This window comes from Nelumbo nucifera, chromosome 4 (genome assembly GCF_055504915.1).
Source record: "Nelumbo nucifera cultivar China Antique chromosome 4, China Antique-T2T, whole genome shotgun sequence".
NCBI lineage: Eukaryota > Viridiplantae > Streptophyta > Magnoliopsida > Proteales > Nelumbonaceae > Nelumbo > Nelumbo nucifera.
In genome coordinates this window covers 49260739-49284496 of record NC_142652.1, presented here as the reverse complement: position 1 = coordinate 49284496, position 23758 = coordinate 49260739, and the positions used below count along the sequence as shown (strand labels likewise).

Genomic DNA, 23758 nt, shown 5'->3' with positions numbered 1-23758 from the left:
ACAACAAACACCGACGTCCACCGTTATAATAAACCGTTTCACACCTATTCACACTTCTGACAAATGCATCTTACACCACGAATGTGGAATATTCTACGTGCGGCCAACTTCAATTCCCATGAGTGACATGCCATTGTTTCTCATAGTCGCGAAACACTGAATCATTTCCAAGATCGAAATCTAAGATTCTGTAATTGAATCAGCAATCAGCAGCTACCACTGCATCATAGAATTTACAGAAAATTAAAAAAAACAATAATTACGGCTATGGATTTTTTGGGGAAAATCATAAATGCAGCTTTTTGGTGTGCTGAGGACACGTGGCGAAACTAGTATGTGCCTTAGACCTTGAGTTCAGACTTCAAAGCCCCGACCCCCGAAACTTCACTCGTTCGTTTCATTCCACGCAGCTCCCCGTCTGAGATTCCATCCATGGAGCGAAGAGGTGGAGATCACAATGAGAACGGTAGCTACATCTTCTCCGATCTGTCGGACCGCGACCTGTCGGACGGGAAGGCCGACAAGAAGCGATTGGAAGACGATGAGAAGGAGTCGATTGAGCGGATCTTCGACAGCCAAGAAATTCCCCCATGGCAGAACCAGCTCACGTTGAGAGCGTTCGCCGTAAGCTTCCTTTTGGCGATTCTGTTCAGCTTCATAGTGATGAAGCTCAATCTGACGACTGGGATTATACCTTCTCTGAATGTCTCCGCGGGTTTGCTTGGTTTCTTCTTTGTTAAGACGTGGACGAAATTTCTTGAAAAATCTGGAATGCTGAAGCAGCCCTTCACCAGACAGGAGAACACCGTCATCCAGACTTGCGTTGTCGCCTCCTCCGGCATCGCCTTCAGCGGTATGTCCTAAATTCTACTGGCGGTTTTCGGTTATCTCTCTCTCTCTCTCTGCAAAAACCGCTAGAGGTTTTGTCTTTATTATCGGTTCTCTTTTGTTTTCTAGAGTAGGAGAAGAAAAAGTGTTTTATCATCAGTTTCCACAGGCAGTAGTAGCAGTTCATTTGAACCAGACAATCGTCACCGTTGATTTGGTATACCGACCACTTGAGATTCTGTGGTTATATCAAATTGCCAACAAATCAACGGTGGTGAATATTGTCGCCGATGCTCGTATAGCCACCTGTTATTGCCGGTGATGAAGCTGTTTGGACAATCACTAGTCCCGTGCTTCGTTGCCGGTAACATCGGCGTAATTTTTGTCTAGGATCCGTTAAAGCTTTCGTAATGATCCGACTTCCGAGTCATCGGACAAAGTCGTCGTAGGTTAATACTGTAGATCAGTATTATCTAATTCTTCGGAAATGACTAATAATGATTCATCGACCTCTCAGTAACTTGGCCGATCGTCATTAAAGATTGATCATGTGATCCAATAAAACTGGATTGATTATTCAGCCTGTTAACCAGTGGGGGGGGGGGGGGGGGGGGTCAAGAGTTTGTAACCGTCTGATCTAGGTAGAATATAGATGATTTTCACTCCGGGCGCACTAATTGCGTGGGACAGGTTGGGTTGATCTTTTCTCGTGACTCGTGAGATTCCAGATTCCTGAATCTTGGTTTTAATGGGGAAAGTGATGCTTGGCTTCTGGGTCTTTGATGGGGAAAATGATGCTTGCGGCCTTGGAGTGTCGTTGTCGGAGCTTTTGGTGATATCCTCATATCCTCCTTCGCTAGCTGCGAGTTTAGAGTGGCGCCACACGGCCCACTGGGCGTGCCCCACCCCACATGCACACTTCACCGTGCATTGGGAATATTGCTGTACACGATTGAGATGTCTTGTGGGGCATGCCACATATGCGTTCTGTGGCTGCCGTTGTAAATTCGGCAAGTGTTCAGATTGGCGCCCCACATGCTCCCTACGAGGCACGTCCCACCATCCCACTTACACATCTCACAGCGCATTAGAGACATCCAAATACACAATTGGGATGGATGTCTTGTGAGGTGCGCGTGGTGTGCGCAGTGATTCTCACGACATATTAATTGATCTTTCACCGTTGAAATAGTTGGCGGTGCCAGATTGTCTATTAAACTTTAACGTATGTAAAATATGACAATGGGCGAACTTTTTAATTTTGGTAATAAAAGCTGAACAAAAAGCAGAACAATCACAATTAATGAACAACTGTGAAAAACGCTGAACAGAAAGATATGTGGGTTAGACTTAGTAGTATAAAGGAGCGAGCCGTTATCTAGATATGACAATGAGTAAGATGGGCCTAAAGCCAGGCCTACCATTAGTATGTTAAAATAATTTTTTTTTTCATTTTTTCTTGTTGAGCCCATGGATGGAATATGGACTTGGGATCATACAGGAGTAGCCTAGAAATCCCTGGTCCAGGTGTGTGTGCTTTGCCTAGACCAGTTATATTAATTACTCTGGTTTTGGAGTCTTGGGTTTAGGTAAACCCTAACCCAACTCGAGTTTTTGAACGGGCAACCCTAATCCAATCTGAGCTTCCTTATATTTGGTTGAGTTCATTCCATTTTGTTTTTCAAAGATGTTTTTTCCTTAGACTTGGATTAGTCAATTAAGGTTGATTAATTTAGCATAGGTATACAACGTTCTGGTGCTTTGGGAATAAAAAAATCATAAGCTTCAATCTTTACAGGGCCTCAATTCTAACCAAACTAAAAGTCAGGTTTGGTTCATATTTTTTAACCTAATCTAACTCTTAGGCCTAGTCTTGGGAAACAAAATTGGTCCTTATGGGCTATAGTCTGTCTTAATTCTTTCTGATCTAATTTGGGCAAATAGAGTTGAAAGAAATGCTAACTGCTAGGATTAATTCAAGCCTACTTGAAGCTGGTCTCCAATTTGAAGCCCAGCTGCACTTGAACACAACTGCTACACTCTCAAGGTACTACCTCACACTCACATAAATTGAGTCAGTGTTTGGTAAGGGTCAGCCACGGTTCAGGTTAGATTTCGCTCCGTCACATTTGCTAAGATTAGTGCATATACGAATTACGAAGATGATCTGATAAGAATCCATAATATTTGAATTGGATTTGGACCATTTGGTATTCAATAGATATGTCATATGTGAAACACAGATTCGGTTTTTGATCCATTTAAATATCCAGATATCTGATTCAAATCTGGTTTGGTTTGAAACTCGGTAAACCTATACAAAACTAGCATACACCTAAGAAGAAATCATGCATTATAGACAGACAATAGTAGGTTTTTAATAAACTCCCAAATCCAACTTAATCCTAAAGAACTTTAAATAAAAATTCTGAAAGGGTCTAATATCCCCCTTCTCTGTCTTTCCATATGGATTCAACTAATTTAATTAGTGGATCACATTTTGGAATATCATCCTATCCAATTATTGTTAAGCAGATACCCAAATCTGACTCGAACAAATCAAACTTGAGTTTGAATCATGTTAGTTCCATCCATTTGCATCCTTTTGCTAGAAATAATACTAAGATACCACTACCAAAAAATAATATTGAGATTTAAAAATCGATGTAAGGGGTATTACGATCCACAAATCTGATCCTTTTGATTTAATACATTGGGTAAAATTGCCCAACACGAAGGTATTAAATCGAAACCAAACTAAGCCAATGTAAAGGCGGTTTTCCATGATGCAGCCAAAAGAGTTGATTTATGAATTATGATGATGAATTGTAATGGTGATAAACTGATGATAAAAGAACATAATTGTAGATTAAGTATTGCCACCTAAGTTCACCAGTTTTATTGTGTTATTCTTGTATCTAATCCTTGACTTGTAAGTATTTAACATATCCTTTTTTATCACTATGTTTAGCATATTCGTTGCTATTTATCTTTCTTTATCTTCTTTATCTGTTGCTTTTTCTAATGCATTTTGAATAATTTGAATTTATCAGGAGGATTTGGGAGTTACCTTTTTGGAATGAGCTCTGCTGAGGCGAAACAATCAGCAGAAACTGGTGCTGCACAAAATATTAAAGACCCAGCACTAGGGTGGATGATTGGATTTCTATTTATTGTTAGTTTTCTTGGTCTCTTCTCAGTGGTTCCCCTCCGGAAGGTACTTTCCAGGAACTTGTTGGATTTCTCTTTTTTGTTAGTTTTCTAATACTGAGTCGTGACTCAGTATGGTTTATACATGAGAAAGAAAAGGACTAATGAAAGGTAGTTTTGCAACTAAGAACGGTTGGCTTGTCATAGGATATATGTATTCAAAACCTAAATTTAAGTGGTTTCCCAAAACTGAAATCTCAAACTACTGAACTAGTTAACGGAACTGGACTTGAAACCCAACGCAAATAGTATTTGGCTATGAGTTTTTCAAACCTAGCCCAGTTCCAGTTGTAAATCCCAAACCGCCTGACAAACTCAATTCAGGTTGAGCCTCACATAGAATCATTGCTTTCGGGTTACAAAATTGACTCATGCTGTGAATTCTACTTGGGAATCTCGTGAATTCTTAGTACTAGACGTTATAGTTCACTAGTCTTTGGTAGGTTAATATTGTTCATAAGAAAGCGTGAAGAGTAAAGCCATCCTTCTAATCTGAGTTGAAAAGATACTATGATTTTGCAGCACTGAAATTCTTATCTCATCCCTCCAATTCATCTGTCCTGGTAGCCATTTATCCCACTCAACCTCTCTCTTTTTTATCCATTCAAACATAAAAGGATCCACAATGAGTTTTGTTCCATGCCGTTTGTGTTCTTCCCATTATCTTAAGCCTTTTGTTGTTCCCAATACAAACTTTGTGAGACAATTTCTAATGCTTGAAGCTACAATATTATGAAATAGACAATCATTCTGGAACATCAAACTTGATTTTCCCCCTGTTTGAAGATTATGCTGCTTAGAACCTTACGTTTATATGATTGTCCTCAGATCATGATCATTGACTTCAAATTGACTTACCCAAGTGGCACTGCGACTGCACACCTTATCAATAGCTTCCACACTCCCCAAGGAGCCAATTTAGCAAGGTTAGATTTAATTGATAAACAATACTAGAATGTTTACCTTAAAATTTGACTGATTGAACATTGGGATGTTCTGATGATTTTTTTCCTTTCATATTATCCAGGAAACAAGTCAGAGCATTGGGAAAGTTCTTCTCCTTCAGTTTCCTATGGGGTTTCTTCCAATGGTTCTTCACTGCAGGGGATGATTGTGGCTTTTCAAACTTCCCTTCACTTGGCCTCAAAGCCTACCAGAACAAGTATGTATAATGTTACTACTCTCAGATCGATTAGTAACATTATGAAATTGATTAGCTAAATTGGAGTTCAGTTGATTTCACCATCCAAAGAGTTTAGCAAAGCTTCTTCCATGAACAAACAGAGTGTTCAAGCCTTATGCAATCCTGATTGCATGTCTTCCCTTGGTGCTTGCATCTTTCATGGAAGAAGCAAAAATGAACTCCATCAAAAATTGGTTTTTTAACAACTCATGTTGCCACCTTTACTTGGTTTGAACCGACTCCGTCTTTAAGCAACTCATTGGGATGATTAGTATCCAATCTTTCTCATTTTAAATATTTAACTTGAATCATTGGTCATTTTTCTACCTACTATTTGAAAAGAAATTTGATTACAAATTCATTTAAATTTGGTAACATGACAATGGAATTTTTTGGTCAAGTTTCTAAATTCCAAAGTTTACATAGATATAAGCTCTTTTAAGTATCTAACCTCCTTTCATTGTTCGAATTTTTGGTTATTTTAATCAAATAAACAGGTTTTACTTTGATTTCTCTGCTACTTATGTGGGAGTTGGAATGATCTGTCCATACATCATAAACATATCTTTGTTAATTGGAGGGATTCTCTCATGGGGTGTCATGTGGCCTCTCATAGATGCTAAAAAAGGTGATTGGTATTCTGCAGACCTCTCTAAGAGCAGCCTCCATGGCCTTCAAGGTTACAAGGTAATCTCATCTCCCCTTGCTTCAATATAAGATAGCTTTATATAACATCTAAATTGTCCCCTACTCCCATTGCGCCCCCACCCCCTGCAAAAAAAAAAAAAAATCAAAATCAAAAGAATATAAAAAATGTCAGTTATATTAATGCAACTCCCCCTACTTTGATTGCAGGTATTCATTGCTATTGCCATGATCTTAGGTGATGGCCTTTACAACTTCTTAAAGGTCCTAAGTAGAACTCTTATTGGCTTGTTTCACCAACTTCGTAACAAAGAGGCCGGGATTGTTCTCCCAATAGCTGGCCGACCCTCTCCTCCAAGCCCAACTATTTCTTATGATGACCAAAGGCGAATCCAACTATTCCTCAAGGACCAAATTCCTACATGGTTTGCAATAGTAGGTTATGTTGTTATTGCTATAGTCTCCATTGTAGCCCTTCCTCACATTTTTCCCCAGTTGAAGTGGTACTATATCGTGGTCATCTATGCATTGGCACCTACATTAGCCTTTTGTAATGCATATGGGTGTGGGCTCACTGATTGGTCCCTAGCCTCAACCTATGGGAAGCTTGCCATCTTCATTATTGGGGCATGGGCTGGGGCAGGACATGGTGGGGTTATTGCTGGACTTGCAGCCTGTGGTGTAATGATGAACATTGTTTCCACAGCCTCTGACTTGATGCAGGATTTCAAGACTGGGTATCTGACTTTAGCTTCCCCTCGATCCATGTTTATGAGCCAAGTGATTGGAACTATAATGGGTTGTATTATCTCTCCTTGTGTCTTTTGGCTCTTCTACAAGGCCTTTAATGATCTTGGACTTCCTGGCTCAGAATACCCTGCCCCATATGCTCTTGTATATCGAAACATGGCGATATTGGGAGTCGAGGGGTTCTCAGCTCTACCAAAGCATTGCCTCACTCTTTGTTATGCATTCTTTGCTGTGGCTATTCTCATTAACCTGATTAGAGATGTTGTTGGGAAGAAGTGGTCAAAGTTTATACCGGTCCCAATGGCAATGGCAATACCATTTTATTTGGGCTCTTACTTTGCCATTGACATGTGCGTTGGGAGCTTGATACTATTTCTATGGGAGAAGACTAACAAGGCCAAGGCAGATGCATTTGGTCCTGCAGTAGCTTCTGGGCTGATTTGTGGAGATGGGATATGGACCTTACCTAGTTCAATACTTGCTTTGGCTGGGGTGAAGCCACCAATCTGCATGAAGTTCCTATCAAGGGCAACAAATGCCAAAGTTGATAAGTTCTTGTCATCTTAATCTTTTCATTTAGTTAAGTTGTGTATTATCCCTTGGTTGTTGTCACAATGTATTTGCAATTGTAAAGGTTATGCAGTCAAGTCAAATTTTATTTTCTATGGCCACTTAACAAGTGTTAATAATTGCAGCATGGAATAGATATAGTACTCTTTACAAGTGCAAGTTATGTTCAACCCACCCACATTAAGACATTGCAAAAGCTTTTCATTGTTCCTTTTCCAAACCTTGTGTGTGTTTCTCTATCCATGCATCCCAATGCCAAGAGAAAGACTACTCTTTTAACTCGAGAAAATCCGCCCAAATGATAAAATTAACAATTGGCCTGAAGCTGCATTTGGCATTCCTTATTTTAAGGACTAATTTTCTTTTTGCAGAGTTCAAATCAGCCCCCCATGAGATTGCCCCCCACAACGTCCCACAGCACATCTCTGCCGTGTATTTGACTATTGAGAGCATCTCCCAATGATGACATATCATTTCTGAGATTATCATCGGGAGATGTTCCCAATACACGGCGGGGATGTGCAGTGGGATGTTGTGGGGGGCAATCTTGTGAGGGGCTGATTTGGTCTCATTTTTGCAGTTAAAATGTCCCTATGAACATTGAGTTTTGAATATAAAAAAGGAGGTAAGTCCTTAAAATAAGGAATGCCAAATGAAGTCTTACTCTATTTTGGTTTTGGTTTCTAATTGGATTGTTTTACGTTTCTAACTTTACCCCCTACCCTAGAATTAGCCCGGTACATTGTCAAACTTATATGTATCCAATAGCGGACACCTAAATAATCTCCCCATTCTTTGAAGAGGCTATTATGACATGTGCAACTCCAAGACTTGACTACATTGAGAATTTTCACAAAATTAGAGTGGTGATTCTAAAAGCTCGTGCCATATTGGATTGTTTTGTTCAATTAGAATCACAAAATAGGACTTCATGCATGGAACATTTCATGTGGCCTTTTATAGCAAGTGCATATAATAGGTGGATTTTAATTATTTACGAAAATGTTTATTATAATTTATTGCACAGTTTTTTAAGTAGTAAATGTACAAGTGCATTGCATGTGGCAATTTCAAATGATGACGGTGATAATAAGTTTTGTATTATGATCACATTGTACCAGTGGATGTACTACCTTCCAGACTCAAAAGTTAGATTTAAATTTTCATATTTGTATAATATCAATGTTATCAACTTGCAAATGGATTGATTGGCATATTTCTTGGACAAGATCAACAGATCATAGACATTTCCTTTCCATAAGTTTTAATTAATCGTAAATTAAATTTATTTGAATTACTATTAATTAATATTGACTAATACTAAATTAATAGATATTAAATGAAAATAAGAGAAATTTTTATTAAGAGTAATTATTAAAAGTATTAAAAGTATTGGAATATAAATCTATTACTAGAATTTATTTGTAAAAAAATAACTTAAATATATGATTCATAAGAGTTAATATCCCAAATATTAGACTTAATGAAAGAGAATTGAATAAGGTATAATGTAGGAGTTTAAGTTACATTTATACTCTTACAATTATAGAGGAAAATTTTAAAAAATATGGATATTTTAGTCAAAATAATTAAATAAAAAATAATTAGAGTTGATATATTTTTGGCTCTAACAAACCCCTAAACTTTTTGAAAATGAAAATTTCGACCCTAAAGAATTTAAGGGGCCATTTTAGATCTCAAACTAAGCTGAAAAGTCCAACATTAGCCAAAAATACATGGTGTTAGTGACGTTGTTCACAAATCCATTACATAATATGAATAAAATAATAAGAAATGATGGCATGGCACTGTTTAACTTAAAAAACTGAAAATATTACAAGTGGGATCCCACTGAATAAAATAAAAACTATTTAATGTATAAATTAATAGATGTTGAAATTAATATATAGGTGGATCCAACTTAAAATTTCCTCATTTAAGAGAAAAATAATAGGTGGATCCTACTTGAAGTTAATAGGTGGTTCTCACTTGAAATTATAGGTGGGTCCCACTTGAAATTTACTCTTTCAAGAGAAAAATAATAGCAATCCAAGAGAATGTTACTAGGCTTGATATAGTCGTGAGTTATATGGGGATCGTAAATAGTGTGAAGGAACTCAAGTCCTTTAGCAAATGTCAAATGCAATGGAGAACCCTATGCTCCAATCCATCATCTCCGAACATTTACGGTTGAGCAATGCATCTTACAAGCTCCAATTATGCATGAAGCCTGCAACAAAGCTCAACGTTAGTGACGCTATCAAAAAGAGATGGCAACTATTAAGATAAGATACTAACTCTAGACCAGAGCGACCTACCAGGGCTCAAGCCGACTTCTATGAGCTTGTCCTCGGTGATATAGTCCTTGTAGTCGAACTCGAGCTCCGCCCAAGATTGGAGCATCTCTCTTGTTTTCAGGTCCAGCCTAATACCAAAGTCCTGAACAACCGCCCTCCAATGAGAAGGAAAGGGCCATCCCGCGGAATTGCGGACTACGAAATAATCCCGTTTCCAGGCTGGGATTTTACTAGGAAGCTTGTGCAACAACTTATAGCCCGGGCGAGGGGACAGGTAGTAGGCCCGCCTATGCTCGGGGAGAACGCTAGAGGCATTCTTCTTTATGGACAAGATAGAGGAGAAAATTTCGAGATCAAGGGGTAGAGCGTAGTCAAAGCAGAGGGAATTTGTCCCGACCACATTCCGAATGGAGTTCGGGTGGAGTTGGTCTATGGTGACGTTGAAGAACTTTAAGACATCTATGATCAGAGGATGTAGAGGAAGACAGAGCCCAGCCGCGAGCAGCTCTCCAAAAATCACGATCTCATCATGACCGTGTTCCCAAGGGAAGTTACCCGCGGAGAGATTATAGGTATACTCCCTTAGACGATTATACTGACGGATCAATGCCCTGTCTCTCTACGGTCATATTTGAGGGACCGAACTTATCTGGTACTCGAACTCGAGGAGAGGTAGACGCTGGGTTATCCGAGGCCTCCCACGCCTCATAGGTTGGCTGTGCCTTAGAGGCACCTACTTGTGCCGAGGTACCCACCTCGGGCTCATCTAGGAGACTATCAAAACTATGGTCTGACATAACTACGAACTGAAATGAACTAAAAAAAGAAGCTAGGGAAACTCACCAAAGGAAAGTGACCGAACAAGGAAGCTGACGAGTTGGAGAACCCGAGCTGAGGAATTTAGGCGCGACCTTAGAATGAACGCTAGAGAACTTATGGCGGAGAAAATTACTCGGGCCCCCCCTATTTATAGCCGCTATATCCGGGAATCAACGGTCAAGATCAAGACGATCCAACAGCTCTCAAGGAAATCGGTTGCGCGACTCCCGAGGTGAAATTTCTTTAGTGTGTTTTTTGACGTCCACGGAGTCTATAGATCGTGTGACGCCCGCGCATGAACTGTATGCCACCCGGGTTACCCTTGATTGAGCCAAGCAACGAACTGGTCCAACCAGCGAACTATCTGACTAAGCGACTTGGAGTTTGAGCCAAATCCACCCGTCACGTCGTGAGCTCCCCACACCGGGTCAGGACCCCTGGTCTGGGGAGTGGGGGGCAATTGATGGAGGGTGATTCGGCCCGACCTCATAATAAGGGGACACGTGGACATGACCTGACGTAAGTGACAACTCAGCATAATGAGCTCGGTACAACTTAGCCTGATAGCTCGCCCGGAGTGGTAGCTCGTGGCAAGATGATACTCCGACAACCCGAGCTAGGACTCTCCCAAGTAGGGAGCATCCCGAGCTGAAGACACCTCGGGATGAGCTTGTCAGCCCCCTAATTGGGATCAGCTCGCTCCCACCCAAACTTAGGCTACTTAAGAGATCCGCCTTGGAAAAACACCTCGGCGCATCACCAGTAGCTCAGTGTAAGGTAGCTCGTGGCAGAGCAGCTCGGCGTATCGTAGGAGATTTTCCGCCTGACAACCGTACTTGCCAGACTGCACCCACGTCTCTCTCCTAGAGGCATCGTGCCTGCCATCATTGAAGGTCGTTTCTTGTCTGGTAGGGTCGTACTCTGCAACGACCACCTTTGCCCGACAGCTCAGCTCTGACAGGTAACGACCAGCCACACCAAGCCGTTATCTGACAGAAGATCGCCGCAGCAGGGATTCAGAGGCAGTTGCACCTGATATGTCAGAAGATTAGTATATAAGGGCCCAGACCCCCAAGAGAGAAGGGATTGGCGTGATCCTCACTCTTAGCTCTCTTATTTTCTCTGCAACTCTCTTCTTCTTCTCCTAACTTCCAACTCGAGTACTAACTTAAGCATCGGAGTATTCCCACTGGGAGAGCTGCCCGGGGATCCTTCTTCTTCCTCACAGGTACCTCGTCTATCGCCAGATAGGAGTACAGTAGCCGCTAGCTAGGAGTGACCAGATCACGCACCATCAGGTGCCTTGTGTTTCTTCATAAAGAAACATCAAGTATTAATAAGCTTTTGGAAAAAAATAATGAATTTGCCTTTTAAATCAACCGGCAGCATAAAAGCCCAATCTTGAATATAGAAATTACAAAACAATTCTCAACTAAAAATAGAATTGAGAACAATTATGTGCAAGATGAAATGCAACCAATTATAAGGCCTCATGCTTCTTCAAGAAGACCTATGTCATATGAAATACAACCAATAAATTGGTTGATTATCTAAAAACGATTAATTAAACCAGTAGCATGAAAGGGACAAACCAATTAATTAAAGGAGACTCTCTTCAAGTCTTCAACTAAATTGGTCAACTATCTAAAAATGACTTATCAAATTTAAATCATATATAGATTTTTTAAGAAAAATGTATAAAAGATCAAATTACAAAATATATAATTCATTTGTAGTGAATTTGAAACTCAAGTTTGTAACTATCATATGATTAAGTCGCAGCAAAAAAAAATATGGTTAAGAGGTAAATTTGACAATTTCAGAAGTTTCAATTATTCCTTTTGATTTATCTATATCTCAAACTTGTTTGTTTCTTATCACAAATCATACACAACCTATTCGGATAATCAATATAACTGAGCCACAACCCATATGACTCAAATATAATAAACCTACAAAATTTCACACACCAAGAGACTAAATTTTTTTGCCTTTTGTCACTTGAAAAATAGTGATATTTCTAGGGTTTTAGACCAAATCCTTTAATTTTTTATTTACAAAAAAAAATACCCAACTAAAAGTTGTGTAATGTGCATGTCAAATAAAAAGATTAGAAAAATAATTGCTTAGGAAAAGGAGATAACAAATAGTTCAAAAAGAGTGAAAATTTGTTGTTGTCTTTATACTAATACATAATATATGAAAGTTGGGAAGTTGAGAAAAAGAAAGATAAAATAAATGCCTTACATTAAGATAAAGTTAAATGAGATTTAAGAAATTGAAAATTAATTGGTATTTTTTATGAATAAATAAAAACTATCTTTAACTAAAACCATGAAACAGGACAACCCAAACAATCTAGTAGACTATACCACCATTCAGAAAAGCTCAAATTAATACCATTAACCTGTTTTGCAATTTTATGGGATATAAAGTTAAAGTCCAAGGAACATAAACAAAAGAAAATTTAACCAAAAAAAAACAAAGGAAGCCTGCTCCTAACATCAGGTATTTATACAAATTGAGAACACCAAAATTTAACAACCGACCTGTAAACTTGCCATTTATGCAAATTGAGAACACCAAAACTGGCCTCCATCCATTGCTTTGATAAAAAAAGAATCACTTGTCATTTGAATTGGAGCAATTCTCCTACGTTTGAAACTGTTAAATTTACTATTATACCCTTGCAATAGACTATTTGATAATATTATAAATTGTTAGAGACACCAGAGGTAGCATCCATTATGGTGCACCCGTGCATGGGCCCATGTGTAAAGCACAACCAAAGAAGGAAGATTTGCTTCCTTTTATGGCTGAACCGGTTAAGGAAACTGAAATTAAACATATTGCCAAACCCAAATGTCAATGAGTCTGAAAAAGCAAAGTTTTCATACATCAGACATCTAAAAAGTTTTATCAAATATCACCTATCCATTTTGTAGGATTCTTATAGTTTTAAGATGTGCCCCACATAGAAATCTAAGTTATATTTGGTGAAAAAAAAAATCAAAAGCTTAAGTACACTTCTGCTCAGCCAAGAATATAGATAAAGCTGATTTTAGTAGCTTTTCGAGAGTGACTCCCTTAAAGAAGCCGAATTCTAATAGATTTTTCAAAGAAGTTCAACCAACATAGTTGCTGAAACCTACTCTAAAATTTGGTAATTGCAATCACCTCTCCTGAACTTTCTGACACTTAAGTAGACCCCCTCACAAAAAATGTCCAAAATACCTATGCGTGGTTGGTTTCTATAGAAAAATAGTAATACAAACTTTATCAACAACAAAAAATAGAGTTTAAAGTTGCAATTTACCTATGAGCCACTGATAGAAGGCTTAGTTTGGAAAGAGTACAAATACAAATTTGTAGAGAGCAAAAGTTTATATTTTGCATTATTTTGTATGTATTTGCACTGTACATATTTGTATTTGTACTCTTTCCAAAATGAGCCGGAACTTTACAAATTTGTATTTGTACTTTTTCCAAATTAAGCCCAAGGGAAAATTTGGAAAGCAAATCAATTTTGGAAAAGAGATTGGAAGGGCTTAGGGCAGTGATTAATATAAAGAGGAAATTTGGAAAGTAAACATTTTGGTCAAAATTAATATTTTGATCATTCTTCGTGCCTTTTGTTAGAGGGATCTACTTGTGATTGTGTCTAAAAGTTCAAGAGAGGTGACTGCAATTACCAAACTTCATGGAAAGTTTTAAAAACTTTAGGAGAGGTTTTAGCAATTTATCCTAAGGCCCTATTCGTTTGTTGGGAAATAAGAGAGGGAGAAAATTTTACTATATTCTGTTTTTAAGAAGCTTTGGACCATATGATAAAGTCGATTTCCCGACATATGATATCCATCTCCTTGGTGGATAGGAATGGCAATGGGGTTTGTCAGACCCTTACCTGACCCCAAATTTAAATCCCCTGCCTCGAACCCCAATGGGGCGAAAAATCCTAACCCCATCCCTACCCTCATAAGGAACGAGGATCACCAACTTTGCCCCACCCCACTCCGGTCATTCTTATTTATATATTTATTAATTTATTTATTTTTTTTTAAACCTACCTAGAACTATTTTATATTGTGTAATATAATATAGTATAACATAATATATATAATATTATAATATATATTATATTATGTTATATAATGTAGTAGGGGCGGGGTCATGGTCGGGGATGGGGCAAGGTGGATAAATACCATTCCTACCCCATCCTTGACCCTAAAGTTTTAGGTTTTCCCTGAAACCCGCCCCAAACCCTGATCACTGGTAAGAAAACCTACCCCGACCGGGGCGAGATGGGGTGTGGGGCTCTATGAGAATGGATCAATTTGCCATCTCTACAAGTGGATAAATCATGGTTTTCAAAATCGGACCGGAAAAACCGGGAACCAGTCAAGTGACCGGTTTCAATTTTCCCTAAAACCAGATTTTCTTCAAAAATCATTGATTTTGGTCAACAAACCATTGACCCGGGCGGTTAATTGTTCGAACGGTTTTGACCGTTTTATATATATTTTTTAAATTTTTTATGTTTTGTCAAAATGGATTGACCATTTAGTTCAAACGGTCGAACCGTTGGACCCGGTAACCTGATCCCTGACCGATTCGTTCTCTGAATCGCTTTTAAAAACCATGGGATAAATGGATAATTTTCTCACTTAAATAAAAATTTAGAAAACATAATTAGAAAAATTTACCCACTATCATCTTATATCAAAATATAATATGAATAATTAAACTTACCTGAGTAAATATTTCACATTTTCCCATAACTACATTGAAAGTGGACTTTTAAAAAATCAAGGAGAGATGTGAGGCTATCGAAAATTCGTGAAGATGATGCATTGACTGGCTACCAAAAAGTTAGCCATCAGCACCTCACACACGGCAGAGTGCACAGAAACTACAAACAACAAACACCGACGTCCACCGTTATAATAAACCGTTTCACACCTATTCACACTTCTGACAAATGCATCTTACACCACGAATGTGGAATATTCTACGTGCGGCCAACTTCAATTCCCATGAGTGACATGCCATTGTTTCTCATAGTCGCGAAACACTGAATCATTTCCAAGATCGAAATCTAAGATTCTGTAATTGAATCAGCAATCAGCAGCTACCACTGCATCATAGAATTTACAGAAAATTAAAAAAAACAATAATTACGGCTATGGATTTTTTGGGGAAAATCATAAATGCAGCTTTTTGGTGTGCTGAGGACACGTGGCGAAACTAGTATGTGCCTTAGACCTTGAGTTCAGACTTCAAAGCCCCGACCCCCGAAACTTCACTCGTTCGTTTCATTCCACGCAGCTCCCCGTCTGAGATTCCATCCATGGAGCGAAGAGGTGGAGATCACAATGAGAACGGTAGCTACATCTTCTCCGATCTGTCGGACCGCGACCTGTCGGACGGGAAGGCCGACAAGAAGCGATTGGAAGACGATGAGAAGGAGTCGATTGAGCGGATCTTCGACAGCCAAGAAATTCCCCCATGGCAGAACCAGCTCACGTTGAGAGCGTTCGCCGTAAGCTTCCTTTTGGCGATTCTGTTCAGCTTCATAGTGATGAAGCTCAATCTGACGACTGGGATTATACCTTCTCTGAATGTCTCCGCGGGTTTGCTTGGTTTCTTCTTTGTTAAGACGTGGACGAAATTTCTTGAAAAATCTGGAATGCTGAAGCAGCCCTTCACCAGACAGGAGAACACCGTCATCCAGACTTGCGTTGTCGCCTCCTCCGGCATCGCCTTCAGCGGTATGTCCTAAATTCTACTGGCGGTTTTCGGTTATCTCTCTCTCTCTCTCTGCAAAAACCGCTAGAGGTTTTGTCTTTATTATCGGTTCTCTTTTGTTTTCTAGAGTAGGAGAAGAAAAAGTGTTTTATCATCAGTTTCCACAGGCAGTAGTAGCAGTTCATTTGAACCAGACAATCGTCACCGTTGATTTGGTATACCGACCACTTGAGATTCTGTGGTTATATCAAATTGCCAACAAATCAACGGTGGTGAATATTGTCGCCGATGCTCGTATAGCCACCTGTTATTGCCGGTGATGAAGCTGTTTGGACAATCACTAGTCCCGTGCTTCGTTGCCGGTAACATCGGCGTAATTTTTGTCTAGGATCCGTTAAAGCTTTCGTAATGATCCGACTTCCGAGTCATCGGACAAAGTCGTCGTAGGTTAATACTGTAGATCAGTATTATCTAATTCTTCGGAAATGACTAATAATGATTCATCGACCTCTCAGTAACTTGGCCGATCGTCATTAAAGATTGATCATGTGATCCAATAAAACTGGATTGATTATTCAGCCTGTTAACCAGTGGGGGGGGGGGGGGGGGGGTCAAGAGTTTGTAACCGTCTGATCTAGGTAGAATATAGATGATTTTCACTCCGGGCGCACTAATTGCGTGGGACAGGTTGGGTTGATCTTTTCTCGTGACTCGTGAGATTCCAGATTCCTGAATCTTGGTTTTAATGGGGAAAGTGATGCTTGGCTTCTGGGTCTTTGATGGGGAAAATGATGCTTGCGGCCTTGGAGTGTCGTTGTCGGAGCTTTTGGTGATATCCTCATATCCTCCTTCGCTAGCTGCGAGTTTAGAGTGGCGCCACACGGCCCACTGGGCGTGCCCCACCCCACATGCACACTTCACCGTGCATTGGGAATATTGCTGTACACGATTGAGATGTCTTGTGGGGCATGCCACATATGCGTTCTGTGGCTGCCGTTGTAAATTCGGCAAGTGTTCAGATTGGCGCCCCACATGCTCCCTACGAGGCACGTCCCACCATCCCACTTACACATCTCACAGCGCATTAGAGACATCCAAATACACAATTGGGATGGATGTCTTGTGAGGTGCGCGTGGTGTGCGCAGTGATTCTCACGACATATTAATTGATCTTTCACCGTTGAAATAGTTGGCGGTGCCAGATTGTCTATTAAACTTTAACGTATGTAAAATATGACAATGGGCGAACTTTTTAATTTTGGTAATAAAAGCTGAACAAAAAGCAGAACAATCACAATTAATGAACAACTGTGAAAAACGCTGAACAGAAAGATATGTGGGTTAGACTTAGTAGTATAAAGGAGCGAGCCGTTATCTAGATATGACAATGAGTAAGATGGGCCTAAAGCCAGGCCTACCATTAGTATGTTAAAATAATTTTTTTTTTCATTTTTTCTTGTTGAGCCCATGGATGGAATATGGACTTGGGATCATACAGGAGTAGCCTAGAAATCCCTGGTCCAGGTGTGTGTGCTTTGCCTAGACCAGTTATATTAATTACTCTGGTTTTGGAGTCTTGGGTTTAGGTAAACCCTAACCCAACTCGAGTTTTTGAACGGGCAACCCTAATCCAATCTGAGCTTCCTTATATTTGGTTGAGTTCATTCCATTTTGTTTTTCAAAGATGTTTTTTCCTTAGACTTGGATTAGTCAATTAAGGTTGATTAATTTAGCATAGGTATACAACGTTCTGGTGCTTTGGGAATAAAAAAATCATAAGCTTCAATCTTTACAGGGCCTCAATTCTAACCAAACTAAAAGTCAGGTTTGGTTCATATTTTTTAACCTAATCTAACTCTTAGGCCTAGTCTTGGGAAACAAAATTGGTCCTTATGGGCTATAGTCTGTCTTAATTCTTTCTGATCTAATTTGGGCAAATAGAGTTGAAAGAAATGCTAACTGCTAGGATTAATTCAAGCCTACTTGAAGCTGGTCTCCAATTTGAAGCCCAGCTGCACTTGAACACAACTGCTACACTCTCAAGGTACTACCTCACACTCACATAAATTGAGTCAGTGTTTGGTAAGGGTCAGCCACGGTTCAGGTTAGATTTCGCTCCGTCACATTTGCTAAGATTAGTGCATATACGAATTACGAAGATGATCTGATAAGAATCCATAATATTTGAATTGGATTTGGACCATTTGGTATTCAATAGATATGTCATATGTGAAACACAGATTCGGTTTTTGATCCATTTAAATATCCAGATATCTGATTCAAATCTGGTTTGGTTTGAAACTCGGTAAACCTATACAAAACTAGCATACACCTAAGAAGAAATCATGCATTATAGACAGACAATAGTAGGTTTTTAATAAACTCCCAAATCCAACTTAATCCTAAAGAACTTTAAATAAAAATTCTGAAAGGGTCTAATATCCCCCTTCTCTGTCTTTCCATATGGATTCAACTAATTTAATTAGTGGATCACATTTTGGAATATCATCCTATCCAATTATTGTTAAGCAGATACCCAAATCTGACTCGAACAAATCAAACTTGAGTTTGAATCATGTTAGTTCCATCCATTTGCATCCTTTTGCTAGAAATAATACTAAGATACCACTACCAAAAAATAATATTGAGATTTAAAAATCGATGTAAGGGGTATTACGATCCACAAATCTGATCCTTTTGATTTAATACATTGGGTAAAATTGCCCAACACGAAGGTATTAAATCGAAACCAAACTAAGCCAATGTAAAGGCGGTTTTCCATGATGCAGCCAAAAGAGTTGATTTATGAATTATGATGATGAATTGTAATGGTGATAAACTGATGATAAAAGAACATAATTGTAGATTAAGTATTGCCACCTAAGTTCACCAGTTTTATTGTGTTATTCTTGTATCTAATCCTTGACTTGTAAGTATTTAACATATCCTTTTTTATCACTATGTTTAGCATATTCGTTGCTATTTATCTTTCTTTATCTTCTTTATCTGTTGCTTTTTCTAATGCATTTTGAATAATTTGAATTTATCAGGAGGATTTGGGAGTTACCTTTTTGGAATGAGCTCTGCTGAGGCGAAACAATCAGCAGAAACTGGTGCTGCACAAAATATTAAAGACCCAGCACTAGGGTGGATGATTGGATTTCTATTTATTGTTAGTTTTCTTGGTCTCTTCTCAGTGGTTCCCCTCCGGAAGGTACTTTCCAGGAACTTGTTGGATTTCTCTTTTTTGTTAGTTTTCTAATACTGAGTCGTGACTCAGTATGGTTTATACATGAGAAAGAAAAGGACTAATGAAAGGTAGTTTTGCAACTAAGAACGGTTGGCTTGTCATAGGATATATGTATTCAAAACCTAAATTTAAGTGGTTTCCCAAAACTGAAATCTCAAACTACTGAACTAGTTAACGGAACTGGACTTGAAACCCAACGCAAATAGTATTTGGCTATGAGTTTTTCAAACCTAGCCCAGTTCCAGTTGTAAATCCCAAACCGCCTGACAAACTCAATTCAGGTTGAGCCTCACATAGAATCATTGCTTTCGGGTTACAAAATTGACTCATGCTGTGAATTCTACTTGGGAATCTCGTGAATTCTTAGTACTAGACGTTATAGTTCACTAGTCTTTGGTAGGTTAATATTGTTCATAAGAAAGCGTGAAGAGTAAAGCCATCCTTCTAATCTGAGTTGAAAAGATACTATGATTTTGCAGCACTGAAATTCTTATCTCATCCCTCCAATTCATCTGTCCTGGTAGCCATTTATCCCACTCAACCTCTCTCTTTTTTATCCATTCAAACATAAAAGGATCCACAATGAGTTTTGTTCCATGCCGTTTGTGTTCTTCCCATTATCTTAAGCCTTTTGTTGTTCCCAATACAAACTTTGTGAGACAATTTCTAATGCTTGAAGCTACAATATTATGAAATAGACAATCATTCTGGAACATCAAACTTGATTTTCCCCCTGTTTGAAGATTATGCTGCTTAGAACCTTACGTTTATATGATTGTCCTCAGATCATGATCATTGACTTCAAATTGACTTACCCAAGTGGCACTGCGACTGCACACCTTATCAATAGCTTCCACACTCCCCAAGGAGCCAATTTAGCAAGGTTAGATTTAATTGATAAACAATACTAGAATGTTTACCTTAAAATTTGACTGATTGAACATTGGGATGTTCTGATGATTTTTTTCCTTTCATATTATCCAGGAAACAAGTCAGAGCATTGGGAAAGTTCTTCTCCTTCAGTTTCCTATGGGGTTTCTTCCAATGGTTCTTCACTGCAGGGGATGATTGTGGCTTTTCAAACTTCCCTTCACTTGGCCTCAAAGCCTACCAGAACAAGTATGTATAATGTTACTACTCTCAGATCGATTAGTAACATTATGAAATTGATTAGCTAAATTGGAGTTCAGTTGATTTCACCATCCAAAGAGTTTAGCAAAGCTTCTTCCATGAACAAACAGAGTGTTCAAGCCTTATGCAATCCTGATTGCATGTCTTCCCTTGGTGCTTGCATCTTTCATGGAAGAAGCAAAAATGAACTCCATCAAAAATTGGTTTTTTAACAACTCATGTTGCCACCTTTACTTGGTTTGAACCGACTCCGTCTTTAAGCAACTCATTGGGATGATTAGTATCCAATCTTTCTCATTTTAAATATTTAACTTGAATCATTGGTCATTTTTCTACCTACTATTTGAAAAGAAATTTGATTACAAATTCATTTAAATTTGGTAACATGACAATGGAATTTTTTGGTCAAGTTTCTAAATTCCAAAGTTTACATAGATATAAGCTCTTTTAAGTATCTAACCTCCTTTCATTGTTCGAATTTTTGGTTATTTTAATCAAATAAACAGGTTTTACTTTGATTTCTCTGCTACTTATGTGGGAGTTGGAATGATCTGTCCATACATCATAAACATATCTTTGTTAATTGGAGGGATTCTCTCATGGGGTGTCATGTGGCCTCTCATAGATGCTAAAAAAGGTGATTGGTATTCTGCAGACCTCTCTAAGAGCAGCCTCCATGGCCTTCAAGGTTACAAGGTAATCTCATCTCCCCTTGCTTCAATATAAGATAGCTTTATATAACATCTAAATTGTCCCCTACTCCCATTGCGCCCCCACCCCCTGCAAAAAAAAAAAAAAATCAAAATCAAAAGAATATAAAAAATGTCAGTTATATTAATGCAACTCCCCCTACTTTGATTGCAGGTATTCATTGCTATTGCCATGATCTTAGGTGATGGCCTTTACAACTTCTTAAAGGTCCTAAGTAGAACTCTTATTGGCTTGTTTCACCAACTTCGTAACAAAGAGGCCGGGATTGTTCTCCCAATAGCTGGCCGACCCTCTCCTCCAAGCCCAACTATTTCTTATGATGACCAAAGGCGAATCCAACTATTCCTCAAGGACCAAATTCCTACATGGTTTGCAATAGTAGGTTATGTTGTTATTGCTATAGTCTCCATTGTAGCCCTTCCTCACATTTTTCCCCAGTTGAAGTGGTACTATATCGTGGTCATCTATGCATTGGCACCTACATTAGCCTTTTGTAATGCATATGGGTGTGGGCTCACTGATTGGTCCCTAGCCTCAACCTATGGGAAGCTTGCCATCTTCATTATTGGGGCATGGGCTGGGGCAGGACATGGTGGGGTTATTGCTGGACTTGCAGCCTGTGGTGTAATGATGAACATTGTTTCCACAGCCTCTGACTTGATGCAGGATTTCAAGACTGGGTATCTGACTTTAGCTTCCCCTCGATCCATGTTTATGAGCCAAGTGATTGGAACTATAATGGGTTGTATTATCTCTCCTTGTGTCTTTTGGCTCTTCTACAAGGCCTTTAATGATCTTGGACTTCCTGGCTCAGAATACCCTGCCCCATATGCTCTTGTATATCGAAACATGGCGATATTGGGAGTCGAGGGGTTCTCAGCTCTACCAAAGCATTGCCTCACTCTTTGTTATGCATTCTTTGCTGTGGCTATTCTCATTAACCTGATTAGAGATGTTGTTGGGAAGAAGTGGTCAAAGTTTATACCGGTCCCAATGGCAATGGCAATACCATTTTATTTGGGCTCTTACTTTGCCATTGACATGTGCGTTGGGAGCTTGATACTATTTCTATGGGAGAAGACTAACAAGGCCAAGGCAGATGCATTTGGTCCTGCAGTAGCTTCTGGGCTGATTTGTGGAGATGGGATATGGACCTTACCTAGTTCAATACTTGCTTTGGCTGGGGTGAAGCCACCAATCTGCATGAAGTTCCTATCAAGGGCAACAAATGCCAAAGTTGATAAGTTCTTGTCATCTTAATCTTTTCATTTAGTTAAGTTGTGTATTATCCCTTGGTTGTTGTCACAATGTATTTGCAATTGTAAAGGTTATGCAGTCAAGTCAAATTTTATTTTCTATGGCCACTTAACAAGTGTTAATAATTGCAGCATGGAATAGATATAGTACTCTTTACAAGTGCAAGTTATGTTCAACCCACCCACATTAAGACATTGCAAAAGCTTTTCATTGTTCCTTTTCCAAACCTTGTGTGTGTTTCTCTATCCATGCATCCCAATGCCAAGAGAAAGACTACTCTTTTAACTCGAGAAAATCCGCCCAAATGATAAAATTAACAATTGGCCTGAAGCTGCATTTGGCATTCCTTATTTTAAGGACTAATTTTCTTTTTGCAGAGTTCAAATCAGCCCCCCATGAGATTGCCCCCCACAACGTCCCACAGCACATCTCTGCCGTGTATTTGACTATTGAGAGCATCTCCCAATGATGACATATCATTTCTGAGATTATCATCGGGAGATGTTCCCAATACACGGCGGGGATGTGCAGTGGGATGTTGTGGGGGGCAATCTTGTGAGGGGCTGATTTGGTCTCATTTTTGCAGTTAAAATGTCCCTATGAACATTGAGTTTTGAATATAAAAAAGGAGGTAAGTCCTTAAAATAAGGAATGCCAAATGAAGTCTTACTCTATTTTGGTTTTGGTTTCTAATTGGATTGTTTTACGTTTCTAACTTTACCCCCTACCCTAGAATTAGCCCGGTACATTGTCAAACTTATATGTATCCAATAGCGGACACCTAAATAATCTCCCCATTCTTTGAAGAGGCTATTATGACATGTGCAACTCCAAGACTTGACTACATTGAGAATTTTCACAAAATTAGAGTGGTGATTCTAAAAGCTCGTGCCATATTGGATTGTTTTGTTCAATTAGAATCACAAAATAGGACTTCATGCATGGAACATTTCATGTGGCCTTTTATAGCAAGTGCATATAATAGGTGGATTTTAATTATTTACGAAAATGTTTATTATAATTTATTGCACAGTTTTTTAAGTAGTAAATGTACAAGTGCATTGCATGTGGCAATTTCAAATGATGACGGTGATAATAAGTTTTGTATTATGATCACATTGTACCAGTGGATGTACTACCTTCCAGACTCAAAAGTTAGATTTAAATTTTCATATTTGTATAATATCAATGTTATCAACTTGCAAATGGATTGATTGGCATATTTCTTGGACAAGATCAACAGATCATAGACATTTCCTTTCCATAAGTTTTAATTAATCGTAAATTAAATTTATTTGAATTACTATTAATTAATATTGACTAATACTAAATTAATAGATATTAAATGAAAATAAGAGAAAT

General features: G+C 38.8%; 2 protein-coding genes across 2 annotated transcripts; both read left to right on the top strand.

Annotated features, from left to right (window-relative positions):
- The first annotated feature begins 264 nt into the window (after window positions 1-264).
- Window positions 265-7345, top strand: LOC148792269 (putative metal-nicotianamine transporter YSL7). The gene is made up of 6 exons (XM_088904484.1): window positions 265-853; window positions 3882-4045; window positions 4867-4964; window positions 5066-5200; window positions 5719-5908; window positions 6077-7345. The coding sequence occupies exons 1-6, from the start codon at window positions 433-435 to the stop codon at window positions 7181-7183; spliced, it is 2115 nt and encodes a 704-aa protein (XP_088760610.1). The 5' UTR covers window positions 265-432; the 3' UTR covers window positions 7184-7345.
- An 8136-nt stretch (window positions 7346-15481) lies between these two features.
- LOC148792268 (putative metal-nicotianamine transporter YSL7) lies at window positions 15482-22561 on the top strand. The gene is made up of 6 exons (XM_088904485.1): window positions 15482-16070; window positions 19098-19261; window positions 20083-20180; window positions 20282-20416; window positions 20935-21124; window positions 21293-22561. The coding sequence occupies exons 1-6, from the start codon at window positions 15650-15652 to the stop codon at window positions 22397-22399; spliced, it is 2115 nt and encodes a 704-aa protein (XP_088760611.1). The 5' UTR covers window positions 15482-15649; the 3' UTR covers window positions 22400-22561.
- The last annotated feature ends 1197 nt before the right edge of the window (window positions 22562-23758 follow it).

What these genes read in the sequence shown, in the direction of transcription:
- LOC148792269 (XM_088904484.1), top strand. Translation starts at nt 433, where the DNA reads ATGGAGCGAAGAGGTGGAGATCACAATGAGAACGGTAGCTACATCTTC. An exon ending in CTCCGGCATCGCCTTCAGCG is followed by an intron (nt 854 to 3,881) that starts GTATGTCCTAAA and finishes TGAATTTATCAG; the next exon opens with GAGGATTTGGGAGTTACCTT. An exon ending in CAAGGAGCCAATTTAGCAAG is followed by an intron (nt 4,965 to 5,065) that starts GTTAGATTTAAT and finishes CATATTATCCAG; the next exon opens with GAAACAAGTCAGAGCATTGG.
- LOC148792268 (XM_088904485.1), top strand. Translation starts at nt 15,650, where the DNA reads ATGGAGCGAAGAGGTGGAGATCACAATGAGAACGGTAGCTACATCTTC. An exon ending in CTCCGGCATCGCCTTCAGCG is followed by an intron (nt 16,071 to 19,097) that starts GTATGTCCTAAA and finishes TGAATTTATCAG; the next exon opens with GAGGATTTGGGAGTTACCTT. An exon ending in CAAGGAGCCAATTTAGCAAG is followed by an intron (nt 20,181 to 20,281) that starts GTTAGATTTAAT and finishes CATATTATCCAG; the next exon opens with GAAACAAGTCAGAGCATTGG.